We start from the raw sequence: 18,873 nt of genomic DNA, 5'->3' as shown, positions 1-18,873 counted from the left end.
ATTGACCTATAAACAAACCTAAGAATGTTTGCAATTCTTGGAGGTTTATAGGATGTGGCCATTCCAAAATGACCCTTACCTTCTCGGGATCCATACGAAACCCTTCATGGGATATAATGTCCCAAATACTTTACTTGTTTTGCAAAGTATTCACACTTGGATTCTTTTGCAGAGTAAGCAATTGAAACACTTTCCTGAAATGTTCCAAATGTAATTTTCCTTGTTTTACTATAAATGAAGATATCATCTAAGGATACTACAGTAAATTTTTCTAAATATGGCCTCAAGAAACTCTTCATAAGTGTCATAAAAGCCATTAGTTAAACCAAATGGCATTACTCTAAACTGATAATGTCCGTACCTCGTGCGAAACGATATTTTAGGGACATCCTGTTCTCTTGGTGATATCCTGATTTTAAGTCAATTTTAGTAAAAGATTTTGATCCTTGCAATTGATCAAAGAGCTTATCAATACGAGACATGGCATACTTATGTTTTATTGTGATCATCAATAAAAGTGAGTTCACTGAGATCTACCTCGCATTATGTGAGTGAGAAGAAAGGTAGCAGAATGCAAGAGTGAGAGTAATACATCTAAAGAGACGAGCTGAAAAACACAAGAAAGAGTGGGATTTTAAGTGACAAAACCCTTATCCTATCCACTAACCGCAGGGATTCGACTGTGGGTACGGGAAAAACCTCAATGAGGGAAAAGAGCCCCTAATATACTTATTACATTACATTGTCCACTGCCTAGAATATACCAATAATTCTGACACCCCCATGCAATGCAAATGTGGTGTACAAGGTAGTGATCAATCACCAAAAGGAGATAAGTATAGGGCACTGCGAAATGACTCAAACTTCTCACGTGGAAGTGCTTTGGTGAAGATGTCTGCAACATTGTCATGTGTTGACACATAGATCACACTGATCTCCCCTACAAGCAACTTCTCTCTGACATAATGATAATGAACCTCAATGTGCTTCGTGCGAGCATAAAACACGAGATTCTTTACCACAACTATAGCACTCTGACATTCAACTCTCGCTGTGAAAGTTCTCATGTACTCAGCTTCACATGAGGAAGTAGCCACAGTAGCTTGTTTCTTGCTCAGCCAAGAAATGCAAGCTTTGTCCAAAAAGAAACAATTACCACTAGTGGATTGCCTGGTATCATAGTCTCTAGCCCAATCTGAATCACTCTAACCATGCATCTGCAAGTCACCACCCCTTGGAAACATCAAGCCATAAGACTCTGTGCCTTGCAAATAACGGAAGATGCATTTTACAACCTGCTAATGTGTAGTCTTTGGGCTATGCATATACATGCTCTCCTGAGATACTGCATACTGAATATCGGGCCTTATATTAAACAAATAAATGAGGCATCCAACAGCCTCGCTGTAAAGTGTGACATCCACTGATTCACCTACATCATACATAGTAATCTTCAGCCCCGGCTCCATGGGAGTGGCTATAGGCTTACAATCTTGCATGTTGAACCTATCCAAGAGCTTTTGCACATACTTGCGTTGAGACATAACGATGCCACGCTTGTCTTGTATGAACTGGATCCCCAAATAGAAATTTGACATGCCCAAATCTGTCATGTCAAATTCAGCTTTCAACTCAGCTTTGAAATTTGCAATTATTTCCTCATTTAACCCTGTGAGCAATATGTCATTTACATAAAGAATGATGACGAAAATATCCCCCCCATCCTTCTTGATGTAGAGGGTGCTTTCTGTGGGACTATTATGTAACTCCTTACTTGCCAAGAAGGCATTAATCTTGGCATGCCATGCACGTGGGGCTTGTTTCAGCCCATATAAAGCTTTATTCAGCTTGCAAACTTGAAGTACATTGCCAGAAAGTTCAAATCCAGGAGGTTGTTTGGCATAAACCTCTCCCTGCAGTTCCCCATTAAGGAAAGCTGTTTTTATGTCCAACTGATGGACACTCCGACCAAAATTTGCAGCCATGGCAATAACTAACTTGATGGTGGTCATCTGGGATGTAGGCACATTATCCTTGGCTTCTTCAAAAGAGTCAGGTTCTTCTTCATCAAGAAGAGTACCTGCATAAGCTGTCTAAATAGAATGAGCTCCCCAGGGTGCCTTACTGCACTACGAGTCCTACCAGGCAAAGGTGCCTCAAGCCTACTCTCCCTGAGAGTTTGTAGCAACCAATTCGGAACTGTTTTGGCTGCATGTATCCCTTGAATCTCTTGCCTCACCACTTCATCCACACCCTACGGAGGAACAAAATTAGCATGTGGCTGAGTTAGGACATGTGGATCAAGAGGAGGTTGCTGTAAATTCTGATTTTCAGCATGAGCCTCAGCTGGGAAACCAAAAGCATCCCCTCAAAAACGACATCTGAAGAAGCTGGAATAGTAAATTCAGCATGTGTATGTGCTAAATTCTCTGAAAAAATAACATCTCTACTCACATAAATCTTGCAAGAAGTAGGATTGTAGAGACGGTAGCCTTTGCTTTGTGCACTATACCCAACAAAAATACACTTAAGTGCCTTATCTGACAACTTATGTCGAAACTCCACAGGCACGTGGGCATATGAAACACAACCAAAAACTCTGAAGTGATCCACTGAAGTCTCATAGGGAGTGATTGCCTTCAAAGCCTTTGTGGGAGCCCGATTCAAAACATAATTGGTACACATGAGGCATTGAGCCAAAACCTGTGAGGCAACTTCTTACTAGTAAGCATGCATCTATCCATCTCCATGAGAGTGCGATTTTTGCACTTAGCTTTGTCATTTTGCTGAGGTGTAAGCCTCACTGTAAGCTGATGTCTGATGCCTTTCTCCTTCAAAAATGCCTCAAAGTCGTGAGACATTTACTCCCCCCCTCTGTCAATGCGAAGTATCTGCACCTTGAGTCCTGTTTCATTTTCAACCATAGCCACAAAGTGTTTGAAATGCATAAACACTTCTGATTTTTTCTTTAGACCATAAACCCAAGTATAATTGATGAAGTCATATATGAATGTAACACAATAGAGATAACCACCAAAAGCAAGTGTCCTCATGGGACCGCAGACATCACTATGTATGAGCTGTATTTTACGAGTAGCTCTTACTGCACCATCCTTCTTAAAAGGAAATCTATGCATCTTGCCAAGGATGCATCCCTCACATGCATGAGAAGGAGATGACTCCAAAGGAGGCATAGCATGCTTCTGAAGTATCATCAAGTTGCCATAGTTCATGTGTCCATATCTGGCATGCCATATCTCCTCATTCTACATCGCAACAATGGGAGTGCTCACTGAAAGTGCAAGATCGGATCTTTTCTCAACATTGGCCACTGCCTAGAATATACCACTAATTCTAACATTATGTTGGTATAGAAGTCGTTCCAATTCCATCGAGCAAATAAGGAGAGAGTTGGGCATATCATGCTCTCCTTGAATCTGGAGGACTCTACCATCTTTTTCAAATATAATGGAGTTATTTAAATAACTTTGTTGCAAGCTATGCCCAAGACTATACAACCATTCTCGACCAGAAAGAACATCTATTTTGTCGAGATGCATGATTTGGAAATCCAAGGCATCCTAATAGCCTTGAATGTCCACCTCTACACCATGAATCATGGTGTCCCAAACATTTTTATCACTATCCTTTGCTAGAGAGACCACATATTTATGGGCACTTGTACTCTCTAGCAACTTCCATTTCTTTACTCATGAATAGTTTACACTATCATGAACCATAATTCTAACTCTTTGCCCCTTAATTTTTTCATGCATTCTCTTTAAAATGGACTGCCACATTGTCGATAATAGAGAACACATGTGGGTGTTATCCTCATGATAAACCTCTACCTTGGTGTACTTTTCAATACCTTTAAGCAGTATTCCTAGCGTCGCGAGCATTTGTTTTGTGAAGGTTTATTTAAGGCTTTAGCTCTCGACTGTTTATTTTTAGGGCGCTTCCAAGCAGCATGATCTTTGCCTAAACATTTAAAACAAAAAATTCCCTGCTTCGCCTTCTCATAATCATCTTTCTTCATAAGATGAGGGCCTACGCACTAAGCGCTTTGCACATGGACAAGAGGTCCTAGCTCCGGTCCTAGCACAGATGTTCAACCAAACTATGTCACAGCTTCCCACATGCTTGGAGTACCACCACTATTGAGCAGATACACGAAGACGAAAACCCTATGGAGACTAGGAACTACCATACCCTCATGATTGGCCATACTCTGGCCAAGATTTATGGATAAGTTTTAGAGAGGTAGCTCACCAGTCATACAAAGGCTCGGGGCATTGGGAACCAGGACAAGCAAGATTTCGGAGATAGCATTCTACCCTAGATCACATCTTCACTCTGAGGGCTATCATTGACGAGGCAAGATGTAGACACCAGAAGGTCTACACATGCTTTGTAGACTTTTGGAAGGCTTTTGACACTGTCCCACGATCCCACATGATCAAGCTACAAGAGCTGCGGATTCCAGAGACAGCCCCAGGCGGTCTATCAAATTGGGTCGAGAGTACGATCGGAGTGAAGCCAAGCTGCTCCCCCTCACCGACCCTTTTTAAGCTTTACATTGATGAGATCACTTCCTTCATAGACCGCCTAGGAGACGAAATCACTACTGTCCAATCTCATGGTATACGCTAAAAACACAATCCTTATCTCATCCTCAGCACAGAGGCTGCAGAGACATTTGGAGCCCCTAGAGGTGTTCTGCAGAGAGAGAGACCTGATAGTCAACCTTAGGAAGACCAAGGTTATGGTCTTCAACACCTCACATGCAATGCTTCATCGAATTAGCTTCACTTATCGAGAAGAAACGAGAGAGATAATGCAATCCTACACATATTTGGGAGCAGTATTCACAGGACCCCTTTTCACTATGACACATGCAGCCCATGCACGACTCACACAGGGACGGGGTGCTCTAGCACGATTGGAGAGACAATGCTTCCAGGGACACTTTCAACATCCACCGATGGAGTGCTGGCAGTTCGATACGCTAGTGCGACCGACTACCATGTATGCAGCACCCTTATGGGGTTGTGATCTACCGATAGCAGAGTGGAGGAGATTTGAGCGGCTACAGTTGACTATGGGATCTAGGGTGATTCGGAGCAAGCCCTTAGCCCCGTATGAGATAGACAGGCAGAGTTCGCCATGACACCACTACAAACTGATGCCATCTTCCAGACAGTGACATTCATTCATAGAGTCTGGACTTACCCCACTGGAGACTACAAAGGTTGGCCTTGGAGTCATCCAGACGAATAGTTGAGAGCAGCGCGAACACATGGTATGCTTTGCCAAACACGGATTCAAATGGACAAGCTCCCTCCCTTTCAATACAGTATGGATGCACCGCATGAGTCGATCCTACGATATGAGATTAACCGTATCATACAATTAGATCTCCTCCAGCTCCACACGTCTTGGACTTGGGAGGGAGACCAAGACCCACTTTTACCACAAAGAAATTCTTGAGCATATCGGAGGAGAGATTCCTCATAGACCCCAATATCTCGAGGACAAAGGAGTCTCACATACACTGAGGATTGCTATTGGACAAATGCGGATTTCATCCCATCAGCTCAGGATTGAGACAGGGAGAGTAGCATGTATAACCAGAGAGCAGTGGATCTGCATGCTATGCACACTAGAGACAGAGGAGCACTTTCTCTGCGCGTGCCCAGTCTTCTACGAGATCCGGGGGCGATACCACTGTATCTATCAGAATGGGAGTGGCTTCAGCCCACTATCACGATTGATCCACTTCCATGACCATGTCTACATTGGGCTCTGTCTGCTTGAGATGCCCCATCACAAGGAGACCATGCTACAACAGATCAGAGAGTAGCAGGAGGCGACTAGACCACAAGATACAGCAGTTGACCAGACACAACGGCGAGTCACAATTTTCTATGCGTTTGAGTAAGCTCCAAGACACAGTGGGGTGAAGGAGGAGGAGCTAGCTGATATGCGGGCAGTCTGGATTACCGAGAGAGGGTTGCAGAGGCCGCCCACAACACGGAGAGCGACCAGAGCATACTCTATTGAGGTCCGACCTATCACAGATTTCCTCAGAGGAACCGCCCGAGACAAGGGGTCACTCTGAACACAGCTCAGCGGATGCAAAGATCGAGGAGACAACATCCCCCTCTACCACCACAGCATGAGACAGCTTGACAGATGCAAATCCGAGGCATTTTCACCACTCATAGGCGAGTAACCACAGTGCCGGGTTTCGGATTCTGAGTTCTAGCTTCAGCTCTCAGCCTACTTCAGTTAGCACATGATATGTTTTGTACTTGATTTTGCTTTAGCTATTGAGCTCTATATTTCAGCATAGTACTCAGCAAGGGTCTTAGCGCACCCTTTGCTCCAACCCTTTTGGGCTTGTATGAGTTTTTTTCCTTTTGGTATACTTGGCACTTTGTCCCATAGGCCCGCGAGGCCTCCCGCAAACGTTAATCTCTCTCTCTCTCTCTCTCTCTCTCTCTCTCACTTTGGCACTATCAAAGCAGCCATGCCTAATATTGAATGGAAGGTTAATGATGATAATGATGATGATGATGATGATGATGATGATGGGGCAACTAATATCCAGCACTCCAAAGGAAATGCTATTCTAACACTTAAGTCGCGAGATTTACAGATCAAGCTTCTTCGACAATCTTACAACTTGAGAGGGACCAAGATATGGATAGCTACGGAACTTAAACGAACTCAATTGAAGAATAAGGCAACGGAATTAGCTATAGTCAGGGCTGCTAGGAAGGATGGAAAATGGGCAGTTTTTCGTGAAGGCATAGCACTAATCAAAGAGTTTAAATCCAAACCAAAAGACTCTCAATCTTAAACTGATGTATGGCTGATTACTTTTTCAGACTATGATGTAGGTATTCTAAATAATTGGGGTTGCTTTTGCACGCCCTGGAAGCTGCCATGTGCCCTCCCTAAAGCAGATGTACAAGCTGGTTTTTTGCTGTCCCATAGACATGTTGGTCTCCCGTGGATATTAATAGACTCTCTCTCTCTCTCTCTCTCTCTCTCTCTCTCTCTCTCTCTCTGTGCGTGAAGAGCTGCGCACAGGTTAGCTCGTCTGCTGGAGCTGCCCTGCCATGACTGCGTGAAGCTGCGCACGCATCTGTGCTCTGCTACTAGAGCTCAGCCCGTGTGTGTCTGTTGTTGGACCCGCCATAGCTACGTGAAGCTGCGCACGCATGTTAGCATGTGCTCGTATGCTAGAGCTTAGCCCGTTTGGCTGCGTGAAGAGCTGCGCACAGGTTAGCCCGTCTGCTGGAGCTGCCCCGCCATGGCTGCGTGAAGCTGTGCACGCATCTGCTGTTCAGCCCGTGTGCCATAGCTCGTGCTGGAGCCCTGCCATGGCTGCGTGAAGAGCACACCCTGGTGAGCTGCTCAGCCCGTGCCCCATAGCTCGTCCCTGGAAAACAACAGAGCGTTACCTCGACTAATACTGTGGTTGAAAACAACAGAGAGACAGATGGGAACTCCTTTCAAGACTCCCTTCAGACTGAGCAAGAAGAATGACTTGGTCACACCACTCCCGAAAGCATATGTCACAAAAAAACAGTAAGAGAGTTGATATGCTCATGGACATGTTCCGAGAGCTTCAAGCTGAGAATTTTCAACTGAAAAAAACAGTTACTCAACTCTAAAGCAAAGTGCATGTGCTAGAAAGTGCTATGGAAGCAGGATGCAAGCAATTACAAGAGGGTGCCCAGCAACTAGAACAGTTGCAAAATCTGATGCAAAACAAGGGAAAGAGTAAGGAGAAAGCCAAAGTGGAAGAGCCCAAGCAATGGGTAGAGATTGCCTCCAAGTTCCCCCCTACGGAACATGCAAGTGAGCCTAAAGCCCAACCTCAAACACGCAATAACACCCCATCAAAGGAGGACATGCAGGAGCAAAAGGAAAAAGAAAAGCACGCCCAAAATCTAGTGATTCGTGGACTCCCAGAAGGGGAAAAGGAAAGCCCCCTCACCTTGGCAAAGGAGGTGGCGGGTTTCTTTGCTCAACACTTCGCAATCCCAGATGTGGCAGTCTATGAAGCCCATCGGGTTGGGAGGATGCAAGAGGGCACGCCCAACAAGAGAGCCATTGTATGCACTGTGATGGATGCCAAGAAGAGGGCTACCATTCTTGACAGTAGTAGGATTTATCTCAAAGGTCTCCCCTATTATGTCAGCGAAGATCGCACCCTGAAACAGCAAGAAGCCAGAAGGAAGCAATATGCAAAAAGACAAATGAGACAAGGCAAGATGTCCCCTACTGAAGAAAGCAACCAGGATGCCAAATAGGGGTACAAGACCCATGGGACATACACGTCATTACAAGTGATGTTTTGGAATTGTAGAGGTTTCCCTTGGAATAAGGGAGTCAGTATTAATGCATTCATACAGGGAGCAGATATAGTTTTCCTGGGGGAAACTTGGGAAAGCGAGCTTTGCAGAATCCCAGAAATACCGGGATATGTGGTACATACAGTCTACCAAAAACAAATTGGAAAGAGAGGCCAAGGAGGAGTGGCATGCATGATCCAGGAACACTTAGCAGACAAAATCAGCATGTACAGAGTTGATAAGCATAAGAGGTTTATATGGCTGAAACTGGAATTTGGTGACTACCCTCTCTTCTTGGCAAGATGTTATATACCTCACCATGAGTCCCCTTTCTATGCTCGGAATGGAATAGATTCAAGTGATGCATTTGAATCACTATGCCTAGACATTGCAGAACTGAAAGACATTGGCAAGGTTATAGTCATGGGAGACCTCGATGCTAGAATTGGACAGTCGCAATTCCAACCTATTATGAACGATGAATTGGATAAAGAAGCTGCAATTGAAATAGATGCCTTGTGGCACAGGACATCAGAAGATGATACTGTAAATGCACAAGGAAGAGCACTCAAGTGTATGATGAATGGGCTGCATATGCCAATTTTGAATGGGATGCAACGCTTTCCAAGGACCAACAATCTCTGCCAACGGGGGACATAGTGTCCTTGATTATGTCCTAGCCCATATCAATGCTCTACATGATATAGAAACTTTCAGGATAGGAGAGAAATACCCTCAGTCAGACCATCTCCCACTATGGTTGACTCTTGGTATTCCAACTGAAAGAGAAGTGCAGAAATTTGCAGCCACTTCAAGAGGCTTCCGTATAGATCAAGACAAGCAGAAAGACTATGCCATCACGCTAGATGCAAAACTGAATGCAATGGCAATCACACCCACAGGGGAAGCCCTCAGAACAGCTGTCCTTGACATTGCAACGCAGGTTTTTGGAGAAATTTCCCAGGACAGAAAGAAGAGACATAAAGGGCTGCCCCACAAGAAATGGTATGATGATGAATGCAAGCAACTACGCAGTGAGCTGAAACATACTTCTGATATTAACCTCTACAAACAGAAGGAAAAGCAATACAATGCCCTCACGAGGAAAAAGAAAAGAAATTACATTTTAGAAAGGGAAAACTCTGATTTGCTTACATTCATCAAGAATCCCAGAAAGGGGTGGAAACAGGTTAAGGGCTAGAAGAAAAAGGTCATGGGCAATATCTCTGATGAGGAAATGCTGGAGTTTGTCACCAAGCTCTATAATCATGCCAATGCCACAGAAATGGGAAATGAATCAATGTCATATGCTTCAGCCAGCCCTTTCACTTTTGAGGATGTTGAAGCAGGGTTGAAAAAGATGGCAAATGGCAAGGCCTCTGACCACATGCACATGTGTGCTGAACTCTTCAAATGGACAGAAGACACGGCACGACAATGGCTATCCCACATACTGACAAACGCTTTACATCATGGCTTCCCTCCAGATTGGCAAGAGAATTGGGTTCAGCCTCTATTCAAAGGAGGAGACAAAATTTAGTCACCAATTACATACATAATGGTCAGTTCCACACTAGCTAAACTTTTTAGCACAGTGCTTGAGGCAAAAATCAGCAATTGGGCTGAAGAGGCCAACAAGAGGGCCATTGGCCAAGTAGGCTTCCGTAAAGAACATAGAACTGCAGATCACCTGGTCACATTAAGAGTACTCATGGATAAGAGCAGGCTCAAAGGAAAAACTCTTCTGTGTTGCTTTGTAGATTTCAAGAAGGCATTTGATACAGTCCCGAGAGGTGGCCTATGTCAAAGAATGCAAGACCTCGGAGTCCCTCTGGCACTGAGGGTAGGCATCTCTCGCATATACGACAAGGTATCATGCAGACTCAAGAAAGAACATGGAATGTCAACCGCCTTCCAAAGTAATATGGGGGTGAAATAAGGTTGCCCTCTTTCACCCACACTATTTGGAATATGCATTGACAAGCTAGAAGAACTGATTAATGAATTTGTAGCAAAAGAAGGGATACAAGGGCCCAAGCTTGGGCTATGGACAATACTACTGCTCCTATACGCAGATGACGTGGTTCTTTTCGCTAATGACCCTAACTCCATGCATCAACTATTACAGGTACTACAGGTCTTTTGCACGGAAAGTGGGCTGCAAGTTAACACTGCCAAAACCAAAATGACGGCAGCATGCACCACCCGACCTGAACATCCCCCGGTTATCGCCTTTGAGGGGCAGCCCATTGAATATGTCGATACCTTTAAATATTTGGGAATTGACATACCAGCCGATCACAGATGGTGGCAATGTGCAAAAAGAAGGCTGGATACAGGTTGGGGGAAATACTATCAATTTGAAAACGACTAAAGGCACACTGACACCCGGAACAAGAAGATTCGGAATATGTTGTTTGATGCATATGTGGTTCAAACAGTGTTATATGGAGTAGAAGTATGGGGGGGCAGCATCTCTCTCCCCGCATGGAATGAGATTGAAAAAATGCAGAAACCTTTCCTACGAGGACATCTAGGAGTCAAGGCAACTACCCCTTATTCAGTCCTCTTATTGGAAACGGGCAGGCGGCCAATTGAATTCCATGCACTGATCAGAGTGATGCAGTACCTAGAGGAAGTACAACAAATGCCAAAAGAAAGATTGCCACATAGAGCATGGACTGCTAGTATGAAACTTCAGAAGAATCATAAAAGCAAGATCATCTGCACCGGATGGGGGACAGATATAAGGAAATGGTTCAGCAGATGGAAAGTGGAATCGTACCTGACTATGCCCCCTGAAAAGGTCACGATGCAAGAATTCCAGTTGTCCCTACTATGCACTCTACAAACCCAATGGTTGACAGCAGAAAAGAGGACCAAGCTAGAATACTATCAAGATCAAATAAATCCTTTATGCTGGTCATCTTTCATGATACCAGATGCCCCTACTCAGCCATACATCAGAACTCCCATACCTCTTCTCTATTGCAGGAATATTGCCAAATTCTACACACGGTCACATACCTTGGCAATAGAGACTCTTGCTTGGCTAAATCTGCCGCAACATGTCAGAGTTTGCAGATTCTGTGATTCGCAGACAGTAGAGACAGAGGCACATATAGCCCTACACTGCCCCCGACATGCACACATCAGAGACGACTATCAACAGATACTGGCAGACACCACTCACATCTTGTCAGTTCTCTCCACTGCCTCTCCGACAGCGTTGGGATCTTTTGTCACGTCTTTTTTTGTACCGTCAAGAACTTGAAAATTCTTGACCCCTCCACAACGGAGGAGATTTTTGCACTGAGGATTAGGTCCCATGGGTCATTTTTTGGCCCCTCGAGGACGATAATAAAATTCTACTTCTACTTCTCTCTCTCTCTCTCTCTGTTTTATCCATGTGCACTCCTCGACCCTTATCTAGATGTTGGGAGTCATCTTTTTTTGTGTGGGTTTTGTCCCATCGACCCGTGAGGTCTCCGGAGGACCTCTCTCTCTCTCTCTCTCTCTCTCTCTCTCTCTCTCTCTCTCTCTCTCTCAGAGTAGCTTCACCCTTTCAGATTGTTGTATCAGGTTTTCTACTAGTCTCATAGACCCATCAGTCTTTAGTAGACTCTAATAAAGTTTCTTTCTTTCTTTCTTTCTCAATTTGTACTATGTGATTAGAGGGAAGTATCATTTTCAATGAGGTCCAAGATCTCTCCACATGTTTCATCGATCGTTCTAATAATCTCAAGCTGAGATGCCATGTGTACTCCTCAACTCTCTAAGATTCAAAGATGTAGAAGCTACTTTTTTTCGTGTGTACTTTGTCTCATAGGCCCTTGAGGCCTTCTGAAGACGTTTCGGCTTTCCTCATGGAGCAGCAATAGCAGAAAGCCAGTAAGGCTCTCAACATCAAAGTACGCGGGATCCCACACACTGAGGCTACACTGATGGCAGATGCGACTGCGTTTGTGACCGCTGCCCTAGGTGTGGCTGAGCACAAGATAGAGAGGGCATGGCGAGTAGGAAGAGATCCCAACCAAGAGCAACTCCTAATCATATGGTTCCATGACACTCATGCACGACTTTCAGCTCTACGACGCAGTTCAGTCCTTCGAGATCAGCCAGCAATCTCTATGGATGAGGACCTCACACGAGGACCTCACACCTCTACAGGTTGAAGAGAGGCGCTCTTTGCTGCAACAGGGGGATCAAGTCCGGAAGGAGGGGAAGTGGGCACTGGTACGAGAGGGATGACTTCTTACAGGCCCCCGTAGGGCACCTGCCTCCTCCCCTACATAGGGAAGCGGGGTCTATGAGACTCAGATATCCGATGCCATGTCCTGCACCATTTGGAACTGTAATGGTACCTTGTGGTCAGAACCAAGGAAATTCTCGGAATCCTATGCAGCTCATGACATAGTCTTTTATATAGAGACACATCAAAGTCCAGTGCGCCCTCTTCCAGTAGTCAGCACATATACATGGGAGTCTGCCTACAAAGATGAGATGAGGGATACAGGGGGAGTTCGAGGTTCAGGTGGAGTTGCATTCCCTTTCACATCCACACTTCTGGGGACCATTTCAATATAGCAAAGAGATGCACATTCCAGGTTTCTTTGGAACTGGATTCGACACATGGACAGCCGGGATCTGTTTGTTGCAGTTTGCTACATCCCCCCTGAGACCTCCCACTTTGCCAAAGATATCCGAGGTGATGAGGAGACATCCCCATTTGCTGCTCTTTATCAGTCCATCGTTGACTTCTCTAGCCGTAGAGAAGTCCTCCTAGTAGGGGATTTTAACGCGAGGACAGGGGGCCGTCAGGTACCACTCCTTGACTTCAAAGATGATTCCACTCTATTGGCAGACATTGACCTTGGCAAGCCAGGTCCATTCTCATCTTATGGGCAGGCCCTATTAGACCTCGGCAAGATACATGATCTCATTATCTATAATGGTCTTGACAGATGGCCCGCTTCAAGTGGTTTCACATGCTTTCCACATGGGGGAGGCTCCAGGGTTGTTCATTACATCATGGGATCCCCTGCCTTCACATCTCGCATCACTGACTTCACTGTAGCACCTCTCCCTCCAGCGGCTAATCATGCATACCTTTTCTTTAGCATCTCCACCCCCTTTTGCATAGTACCTTCCACCCCACTCAGTTCTTACTCCACTTACCACGATACACGCTTTCACCGGGATCACTCACCTTCTTACTCTGACCGTCTCTACATACTTCTCGCTTATATTGACTTCATACCCCTTTTAGAGGATCGTGCTGCCCTTGTCACGCGCTCACTACACGAGGCTGTCATTCACCCACGGAAGGAGAGGGTTTGTTGTTGCTTTGTGGATTTAAGGCATTTGACACGGTTCCAATAGCCCGCCTCATACAGCGCCTACACGACTTGGGTTATGACCAAGAGATCATTTGGGCTGTCATGGCACTTTATGAGAGAGTTTCAGGCGGAGTTCGGGCAGGATCCGGGTGGACAGACGAGATCATGAGCACTATCGAGGTCAAACAAAGGTGTCCTTTATCACCTACCTTCTTTGGCCTCTACATTGACGAGCTTCAGACAATGATGCAGACACAGGGGGGTGTAGGTTGCTCTCTTGCGGGCACACTGATCCAGATATTGCTCTACACAAATGACGTGGCTCTCTTGTCTTCCTCGGCAGAGGAACTCTAGAGACACCTTGACGCACTATAGTCCTTTTGTGAGTCTCATGATTTAAAGGTCAACCTGGGTAAAATGAAGGTCATGATCTTCAAATACATCTCGAGCCATCGCATCGAGAGCAACAAAGCAGAGCGACTACCCAAGCAGAGGCGCATATGCACAATGTGTGACATGCAGAGGTTCAGATAGAGGAGAAACTCAGCTTCAGGTATCCTGTTTACTATGAGATCTGAGGGCCTTTCTACTGCCTCTTTAGAGATAGCTATGGGATTTTGGCCCGTTTCCTCTCCTATCCAAACCAGCGGTGTTTGGCAGGTTTCATTCATGAGGTACTTAGACACCGCAAGAGGATACTCCAAGCACGGAGACAGGAGCAGCTTCCTCGGCTCATCCCTCTCAGAGCTCTATCATGGAGTTCCTTGAGCCAAATCACATGGTCCCCCACGAGACGAGGCCCCGACATGATCGTGGCCCGACAGCTCACACAAAGAGTCGACACATAGATCACACTTGGGGACATCCCCTCCTTGTTTAGAGTCGGAGCCCGACCGACGGGGGTCACAGTAGCCTTGGTCAGACGCAGAGCTACGACTAGGAGACGTGCCAGGACTACACCTTTGAGTGGCCGACAGCACTCTATTGTCGACTTCATGCCTCCACAGCCTCATCCATCCTAATATCCTGCTGATGCTAATGATGATGATGATGTTGATGATGATGCTGAGATTGATATATAGTCAACCATCGACATGACTATGTTGTACTTAGGACTTAGTACTGCCATTCTGCATTTTTGCATTTTGCATTAGTATGGATGCTCGTTTAGTAGCTCCACTACCACAGCTCGTTGTATTAGGATTTTCATAGTCTCATAGACCCATCGGTCTTTCGAAGACTTTAATAAACTTTCTTTCTCTCTCTCTCTCTCTCTCTCTCTCTCTCTCTCCGCTCAATTGACATCAGTTCTCTCCACTGCCTCTCCAGTAACTTTGGGATCTTTTGTCACTCGTCTTTTTACTTATCGTTAGGAACTCATAGACTCCTGACCCCTCTCCTTGAGGAGACTCTTTTTACATTGTATTGAGACGAGTCCCATGGGTCATTTTTGGCCCCTCGAGGACGCTAATAAATTCTACTTCTCTCTCTTTCTCTCTAAAATTGCACTATATCATTTTCAACAAAGTCCAAGATCTCTCCAAATGTTTCATCAACCACCCTAGCCAACATGGGCTAGCTACCCTGGTATATATGATGACTTGTTAGAGACGGCATTCATTCAAAACCGTGCTACTTACTGTAATAGCATCTCAATCTCTGATCACCGATTTGTTACAATCCTCTACAGGCAGGAAGATCCAATGCTTTGCATCCTCTTGCCCTTGCCACCGAGTAGGTCTCAAGGTAAACCTCAGCCTTCAAGCAACTTTTGCACTTACGAGAGAGAAGCATAGCAGGCCTCATTGCCTTCTTTGCCTCAAAACTAGGGACAAGCTTTACAGTTGGCAATCGATGCCAAGGGCAAAGAATACACGTGGAGATCTCTGCCCACTCCAAAAGCCCCATCCGATCTTTCAACAAGTTTTCAAAGTCCAAGATCACATCACATCTTGCTTCAAACATTGTGTGTGTGTGTGTGTGTGTGTGGGGGGGGGGGGGGGGGGGGGGCGGGGCGGGATGGAGAGAAACATAGTGTGTGTGTGTGTGTGTGGGGGGGGGGGGGGGGGGGGGGGGGATGGAGAGAAACCCTGTGCACTTGGGTGCACCCCTCGTTTTTTCCCATCCTGTGATACAATGGTTTCCTAGTGGATGACCTGGACTTCACCATGTACCCAGGATTCCATTCACACTACACTTTCCAAGTTTCTCCAGAAGTATACAGCTATCCTTCCTTCAATTGTAATGTGCTTTGGCACAGCCTTGGAGGCTCCTGCCACGGTAACAGCTTCGGTCGCATTGATGTGGCACATCAGGGATGGCAAAGGGTAAAGGGAAACTTGATAATGCAATCCTATGCCCCTCAAAATGTCAAACTGGCACATACTTCAAGGGGGTCTTCAATCAAAGATCTCTACATATCTTGAAATGTGATGGTATCATCTCCATCAAAAGAAAAACCAAGTCATGTAGAATCAACTGGCCTATCCAGATAGAAGGAAGAGAGACTTCACCTCGTCTTATCTTGACCACTCCTCTAAAGACATTGACATTATTGTAGCACACTGCCAACGTCCCAATGGCCATAATCTACAACAGGCAAGACTAGCATATTGAGAAGCTACTCAAAAACAAAACTTCAAGATAGCAGCGGCTATTGATGCAGAGAGTACCTGAGGTATGGCACAGAAGCGAAAGACAGCAGGGTCACGCAGGGCAGACATATATTTGAGACTATCAAGGGCATGGGCTAATGCATTTGTGATCATGTCATTTAGACACGCTACAGCTGCTTCAGCATTCTCCTCCTGTTTAAAATCCTGCAAAATGCAGCAGAAACACACATTTACAAAAAAAAAGCTGCCTGATCATCTTAATACCCACAATAAACTATGAATACGAGGGCACACAAAGCCCACTTGCTTCAAGTAATGTAGTTTTGGCTCTAGCGAGCCTAAGTCTGAAAGTTAAGCATATATCAAACACATTTTCTAGCCCCACTTACATTAACTTGCCGTGATGAAATGTTTCGAAGCTTAAGCTAAGATTATAGAGTTGAACAAAATCAACTTTTTATTGGCTTGATGGAGTTAATTGTATGGCTCAATTATTGATGGGACTTTTTAATCTAAACACAAGCAATGAACTCAAAGCTAAAATATTGTGGCCACACTATAGACTTATAAAAGCTCGCACTCTTCGTGAACCAGGAAACTAGCATTAGAAAACAACAACGTGTCTAAACTCATATGACTAGAATTAATCACAATACAAATAGGAACTCGATCTGAGTACAAATTGGAACTTATAATGGATTTTGTTAGATGATATCCATCCCTTTCCAGAAACATATGTCAGTAACAGTTATTCCCATTGGCATGCCCAGGAGGGCCTGCCTGGCTTAAAAAGTAGAGAGCTCTAATGCCCTTGTTCAAACTGGTATGCCGGTAAAGGCTTCACTCTAAGTATGTCCTTGAGGATTCCTCGCAGATGATAATTATACAGAAGAAACACAAATCATTCTGATTGTTACTATGGAAATCCGGCCAACATAGAGGCAGGTATATTATGAGAAGTACAAACAAGTGGGACATGTTTATGCGGTTCATGGAACACTATACAGAGGCCAACAGTCTCAGGTTTGTGTAAATGTTCATGCCACGTCCAACAAACAAAGCACAATTTTCTCCAAGGCGACTTTCCGAAACTTGCACGAGCATGCAAAGCAGGAGGAGCAACACATGCAGAGTACACTCCTCAACCTCAAGTAGAATGCAATAAATTAATTTTCAATGAGTCCATGCATTATCCTTGAACTCCGGTGAAGCCATTCCAGGGGGCAAAAAAGGCAAAAAAGGCCAATCATCAGCCCTTTTGTAGCTTTCCAACTGTATCATCATAAATGCTACTATTCAATGACAACACTTTTAATCTACCAATTTTGTCAAAACCATACTCCTCTACAGGCTGACTGGAAAGTCGGCTGGTTAGGGCTGCTTAAGGCTTGCCAAAAGTCGGCCAAAAAGGCCTGCCGGGGTCCAGCCAAACAGGCTGCCTGAGTCGGTCAGTTTTTAGGGGGTTTTCCCCTATAAAAGGGGCCCCTTGGGCAGCCTTCTGGGAGCAGTTTGGAGAAAAGGAGCAGCCACCCGGGGCTGCATCCAGGAGGACCAAGGCAGGCTGTCCACTGCAGACAAAGCTTGAAGAAGGGCTGCAAGAAAACCCTAGCTGCCCAACACGTCCGGCTGATCATTCCGCTGGCACCTCACATTCACGATACTCCCCATTCAACTACACCTAGGCTGACATCAGGACAGCAAGGTGCAGAGGACCAGACACTGAGACTAAGGTCTACATACGCTCATCAGGGAATGTCTCAAAGGTAGTAGGACATCACCTTTTGGTGAGGACAAAGGACCACGGTTTGGTGGGACTTTGGCCCTCTATTGTATCGTGCATTAAGTATAGAAGTTTGGGATTCCACCCACACCACACAATGTGTGAGCTCCTGGGCTATTCTATAGGTCTTCCACTGTGCATACACTCTGTTGGTTGATTTCTAACATTTACTGCACAAACAAATCCCCCTTGCTAACTCAAGCAGCTTGAAAATCCTTGGCATATTGAACATGGGCTGTACAAGCATGCTCCACTTAGTCTCTGGCTGAGCAGGAACGCCTCCTGGTTGAACCTCTCAGACTGCATTTCCCCAATAAAATTCCGTTCTTATGGAGTATCAAAAGAGCAAAAAGGACAAAAAGCGATTTTAAACAAAAATCATATGACAAATCATACCTCAGTTACACATCTCTTGACTTGCAGGGTAAGTCAAGATGTCAAAAACATGAAGTAAAAATTGCTATCTACAAAACTCTCAGGCAAGTCTGCAAGAAAAGACGTCAAACTCAAGATATCAAAAACATGAAGTAAAAATTGCTATCTACAAAACTCTCAGGCAAGTCTGCAAGAAAAGACGTCAAACTCAAATCAAAAGAGCAACCAATGCAATGAGCATGTTACATGTAGGAGCTTGGTTAGCTAGCATGGCGTACTAAAGTGTCATGCTGGTGGTAGTAATGCCATATACTACAGCAGTTCATTGAATATAAAACCCAAAAAAAAAGAAACACATCCCCCCATGCACAAATCAAGACTCATGATGATGTTGT

At 45.0% G+C, this 18,873-nt stretch overlaps 1 protein-coding gene across 1 annotated transcript in view; it reads right to left on the bottom strand.

Moving 5' to 3' along the window:
• The window catches only part of LOC147889174 (squalene synthase 8-like), a 100,364-nt gene that overhangs the window by 17,263 nt on the left and 64,228 nt on the right, over positions 1–18,873 (bottom strand). The window contains exons 8-9 of the mRNA XM_087391235.1: positions 16,381–16,527; positions 16,222–16,297 (exon numbers count right to left, since the gene is read on the bottom strand). Of these exons, the coding sequence (XP_087247361.1) occupies positions 16,222–16,297; positions 16,381–16,527 (223 nt within the window). The remainder of the gene's footprint in view (positions 1–16,221; positions 16,298–16,380; positions 16,528–18,873) is intronic.

This window comes from Dipteris shenzhenensis, chromosome 20, assembly GCF_047967505.1.
Source record: "Dipteris shenzhenensis isolate YYH24624 ecotype China chromosome 20, Dip_SZ_1.0, whole genome shotgun sequence".
Lineage (NCBI taxonomy): Eukaryota > Viridiplantae > Streptophyta > Polypodiopsida > Gleicheniales > Dipteridaceae > Dipteris > Dipteris shenzhenensis.
This window is presented reverse-complemented; position numbering and strand designations above follow the sequence as displayed.